The following is a 5540-nucleotide window of genomic DNA, read 5'->3' on the forward strand; positions in this document are numbered from 1 at the left end:
AAAATCCAAAAAAAATAATCACCCACAAAGTAACATACATGGTAACTCGTAAGTTGGCACGAGGTGTTAAACCTGTGTGATAACAACTGTCGTTTCACGCGGGAAAGTAAGTTACATTTATTCATTCATTCATTCAATTATATACCTCACATATGCAGGGTGGGATAAAAGCTGTGGTGTGGACAGATGTTGTTCAAGCTGTTCTTATCCTCATTGGAATCATCGCCCTTCAAGTGAAGTCCCTTATGCTTGTGGGCGGGTGGGGCAACGTGTTTGCTGCGTTAGAGAAAGGACATCGAATGAATTTTTTCAGGTTAATGAACAAAACTTATTTAGCTATGCATGGCGAGGGGTCTTTATAACTTTTTATACACCTTGTGTCAGGTATGTGCAGTGGTTCACTTCAAGCACGGGTTTTAAATATTATAACTATCCAAATTTCACTTAATTTTCCCGGGGAAACGACCGTCACAGGCAGCGACAAAGTTTACGGGGCAGCGACATTTGATTTAGGCCATAATTGACCCATTACCCCAACACCCGGGGTGCTACTGCATGGACCTTCCCAGTTTAAGGAGCCTGGCGCTTCCCCGGAGGTAGCTTATGAGTTACCCCAGATGTAGCTGTATTACAAATATTTAACTTCAAATCCCGCACCAGCCCACAGTATTGACTTATGTGTTTAATGTTTTTTAATAGTTTTGACCTAGACCCGACAATACGTGCAACAACATTTTCGGTGGTGATTGGGATGACCGTGTTCACATGTGGAGTCCAATGCACATCTCAGGCTTTGGCTCAAAGATATCTGTCATGCAAAACTTTAAAACAAGCGAGACAGTGAGTTGTTTGTGAAGATTAAAGGATTTGTTAAGATAACATGTACCTTGTGATGAGTGGTACAACACCTGCAAGCATTTGTAACTGTACACATAATATAACTAATGGTTTCCTTTCAATGTATAACAATCAACTGGTTAACCTGCGAGCTAAAGGTTTGGCATGAAGTGTAAGATTCCATCTTTCAAGTTAAACCAACCAGAAAATGATTGATTGATTGAATGTTGTTTCTCTTCATATAGCGAAACAACAGAGTTATTGCACAGGTGTTCTGTTTCATACACAATATGTTAACTACTAAGTTACACATTTGTAACTTTGTGGGTATTGTTTTTGCTGTAAGGCTGGAAATTTGAACAAGACATTGGTGACCAGTGACCACAAGATTGAAGAAATGACCATTGGATAAGACAGGGCTGTGCAACCTGCAGTTGCCAAATAGCACAAAAAATGTTGTGCAAGAAAATACCCTGTTTTGATCTTATAATATCAAAGAAAAAAATAAACTGTTCTTGGTCAAAGCAAGCTTATGTTAAATAAACATGAGGCCCGCAGGTTCACCAGTAATTTATCTCTGTCCCTTCTGTAATAAAGGTTGCTCACCCAATAAGATCTTGATCATATTTTATAACAACAGGTCAATGGTAATAGGTTCCATAACCAACGCAGTATTGGTCACAATATGTGGATTGAATGGCTGTATCATGTTCGCTTACTACAAGGACTGCGATCCAGTTTTATCGAAGAAAATACATAAAATAGATGAGATAATGCCGTTTATGGTAATGGATGTGTTTTCCAAGATGCCAGGGATGTCTGGTGTGTTTGTATCTACAATATACAGTGGAACCCTCAGGTAAACGATGGTAATATAGTAGGGTGGGGGAGATGGGACACCTTTAGCAGATATTATCCAAATATACTGATCGTATTTTCTTTACCAATGGTCTTGTTGATTTTCCAAATATACAAGTGTCTCCAAAATATTTTTCTCAAAATAAAACCTACTTACAGTTAATACATTATTGTCGCAACCCCTGAATTTTAATAAAATTGACGCCGATACAGACATTCATGTAGGCATATACCTTCATAAAACACAGAAACAAACAATCAACTAAAATTACCAATGGTCTATGACAGTTGTAAAGATCCAGTTTTGTAATTCTTTAAATGTTTTTTTTACTACTAAATTGAACAAGGGAATAGAATAAAAAGGTTCCCCATCTTTCCCAACCCTACTTTATATAATTTATCATAAGTAATGATAAGTAATGAAGTAAATAAAACATACAAATATTTTTTGTGTAAAAAAAATTCGTTGAATTTTTTTAAATCAAAAAATAATTCTGTAAATTTACATTGTTTAAGAGTACGTGGTCTACCATAGGTAACTCTGGCCGACATTCTAAGGTGCGCTTCACTATACAACCATATCCATATAGAATAGAAATACGTTTTTATAATGTGCAGGTTGTGTCCATAGGCACACTTTTCTTCCAATTAGAACTTTATGTGTTTAATAAAAGCTATTTATCATACTTTTACATCGTATTGCCCGTAGGATGTAATACACACCTTTTATTCAAAACATCTTTTTATTAATAAGCGTGTTTTGACAACTGTTATTTTACCCTTATTTTTGTTTGGGCTTTTGTAAACCATCTTCTTCATCGTTGTCGTGACCGAAGAGACGAAATAAGTTTCATTTATGTTATATACCACAGCACTGTGTCCTCTGGTATCAATTCTCTTGCCAATGTTATTCTTGAAGATTTCTACAAACCAAAGCGACCAAACCTCAGCCAAAAGTCATATCTACTCGCAAGCAAGTTATTCGGTAGGGTAATCTTATGAAGTATTGAGCCAAATCTGGTCTAAACCTAGGCTTTCTATAATCCAAAATATAGCTTATACTGCTTTAACTAAACTGCCATCTTTTTAACAGCCTTCACCCTTGGCATAATAATGACAGCAACAGCGTACGTGGTCCCATTTCTTGGCACCACAGTCGTACAAATCGTAGTCAGTGCGTTTGGATTATTTTTGGGGCCCGTTCTTGCCACATTTACAATGGGGATATTTATACCGTGGACAAACTCGAAGGTAAATACGGTGCCTTTATATATGGAGTACATGTAGATGTCATGCATGGAGCTTGCCATTATATGACATCGGTCGCTAGTAGGTGGGGAAGTGGGGCAGATTATCAAACAGCTGCATGAAACAATATTATTGAGGTAAAAATCATATTGAAGATGCTATGCATGGCTTTAAGTATGAATGAATGTAACTTACTTTATTCTTGCGAGGCCGGAAAACAGTCATTATAACACGGGTGTTCATACAGCTTACGAGTTACCGTGTATGTTACTTTGTGGGTGATTATTTTTAGGTATATGTGTCCTTGGGCACACACATTCAACAGTTATTACTCCAACCAAATGAAATAAAACATGCAACGACATGTTTATACTTTCTCTGCCAAGTTTTACCGATAACCATTTCATATACGGCGTGGTAGCACAGTTGGTTAGTGCGAGATTTTCTGCCGTAACATGATAGTAATTATGTCTAAAGGGTCAAAAAGCTATCGTTGAAACCTTTATATTACGATATATATCTCCGGTAATGCTTCTCAGTGCTGACTATATGAGTTTGTTTTCTTACTACATTGTGAGCGTCATTATCGACTTATACTGTGCAAGTTATAGTCGTTAGTGGTGATCATAAAAGTTACAAGGACCAAATATCTGCTATTTAATAAAGCAGTCAGAACGAGTCCAAAGAGTCTGCTTAGGCATTCAGTTTAAGAGCACGAAACCTCGGAAGTCAATATACAATCTACTAGCAGCAGTAAAACAAGAGGAACGCCGCAATTAGTGCACCTGCCTTTAACCCAGAGGTTATAGATTCAAGGCTCTTTGTTGTAAGTTACATTCATTCAATCATACAAACAAGTTTCTCTGTCATTAACAGGGGGCAATTATCGGTGCACTCGTCGGTTCAGCTGTTGCATGCTGGGTCTGTGTTGGCGGGTTGGTGTATGCTCCTTATCATGATATAAAACAAATACTGCCCCGCAACATTAGTGGGTGCGTTTCAAATTCATTCAATGCCACGGAGGGATTAACGACTCCTTTATTTGGTCATACTATGTTGCCGACAGCAATTCCAACATCGAGGTATTACTTAAACTGTAACATCTGTATATACTTGACAGTGAGCATGAGGTATATGAATACACCATGTGTGTCTGGTGTATAAGAAGACACCCATGTTATAACTTGACAATGAGCATGAGGTGTATGAACACACCATGTGTGTCTGGTGTATAAGAAGACACTCATGTTATAACTCGACAGTGAGCATGAGGTGTATGAATATATCACGTGTGTCCGGCGTATAAGAAGACACTCATGTTATAACTCGACAGTGAGCATGAGGTGTATGAATATATCATGTGTGTCCGGCGTATAAGAAGACACCCATGTTATAACTTGACAGTGAGCATGAGGTGTATAAATACACCATGTGTGTCTGGTGTACAAAAAGACATTCATGTTGTAACTCAAGAGGCCAAGACAAAATTTATCAATTACCTGAATAACAACATTTTGTGTTTTATTCCCTAGCCCATCACTGACCACCACGTTATACTCAGTGTCGTACATGTACCACGCAATGATTGGGTTTATGGTAGCTTTACTCACAGGTGTGGCTGCATCATTCGTGACAGGTAAGCAGACCACATTGTAGTAGTTTTACCCTAGTTTTCTTGGGTAAAAATTTGGAATACCTGGTTTATATGTAATTTGTGTGTCAAATTTTTGTTTGTGTCAGTTGTCTTGGTCTTGTGTTAATATGTTTCTGTAAGGATGAAGACCTACGCCATACGGCATAAGACATGGGATTTTATGCCATAGTTAGCCTAAACGTTATAGTTTTAGAGTTCAAAAAAGTACCCCATGTGTAACTGTCCAGTGCTAGTGAAGAATCTCTCCCCCACCTTATTTGCTAACCACTAACCCCTAGGTTAGGGGGTTAGGTGTTGGTGGTTAGGGGTTAGTGGTTATAGGGGTTAGTGGTAAGCAAATAAGGTGGGGGGTAAGATTCTTCACTACCACCAACTGTCTTTCCCAAAGGTCCCAAGTATGAATAAAATAAATAAATGCAAAATAATCATATTCCTACATTACCATAATACAATAGTGATGTCACAAAACACTCCAGTTATGTCACAAACCTTATTATTAGGTCACAACATAGCTTCACAAGCAGATCCGCAGCTTTTTCTTCCTTTATTTGACAACAAATTTCTCCCGGAAAAAGTACGAAAATGCTTCCGCTTGGGAGTGCCAGAGATCCAACCACGAAAATTCTGCTTCGCAGAAAATTGCCGACTGGAGGAAAAAATCAACTTAAATCAAAATGGAACAGAAAACGTTCAATGAAAAGATGATTTAATAATTCTATATTTCTTTAATAAACATAAATGATGCTGTTATGGCGTTATATAATGGAATAGAGATATGAAAGAAACAAATGTTTGAACAAGAATATATAAGTTGAATGAATGAATGAAACTTACTTTATCCTCGCGTGGCCGGAAAACGACAGTCGTTATAACACGGGTGTGCACCTCGCGCCAGCTTACGAGTTACCAAGTATGTTACTTTGTGGGTGATTATTTTTTTTGG

General features: G+C 37.7%; 1 protein-coding gene across 1 annotated transcript; it reads left to right on the forward strand.

Moving 5' to 3' along the window:
• The first annotated feature begins 115 nt into the window (after positions 1-115).
• On the forward strand, positions 116-5421 carry LOC100178050 (sodium/iodide cotransporter-like). The gene is made up of 8 exons (XM_002122971.4): positions 116-313; positions 700-840; positions 1478-1696; positions 2568-2680; positions 2789-2946; positions 3820-4025; positions 4476-4579; positions 5098-5421. The coding sequence occupies exons 1-8, from the start codon at positions 153-155 to the stop codon at positions 5292-5294; spliced, it is 1299 nt and encodes a 432-aa protein (XP_002123007.2). The 5' UTR covers positions 116-152; the 3' UTR covers positions 5295-5421.
• Positions 5422-5540: the final 119 nt, after the last annotated feature.

The sequence above is a fragment of the Ciona intestinalis genome, unplaced genomic scaffold (assembly GCF_000224145.3).
Source record: "Ciona intestinalis unplaced genomic scaffold, KH HT000440.1, whole genome shotgun sequence".
Taxonomy (NCBI): domain Eukaryota; kingdom Metazoa; phylum Chordata; class Ascidiacea; order Phlebobranchia; family Cionidae; genus Ciona; species Ciona intestinalis.

Excerpts from the sequence above, each read along its gene's own strand:
- LOC100178050 (XM_002122971.4), top strand. The coding sequence starts at position 153 with ATGCAGGGTGGGATAAAAGCTGTGGTGTGGACAGATGTTGTTCAAGCT. Across the intron at positions 841-1,477 it reads ACTTTAAAACAAGCGAGACA|GTCAATGGTAATAGGTTCCA; the intron begins GTGAGTTGTTTG and ends TTATAACAACAG. Across the intron at positions 4,580-5,097 it reads GGCTGCATCATTCGTGACAG|GTCACAACATAGCTTCACAA; the intron begins GTAAGCAGACCA and ends CCTTATTATTAG.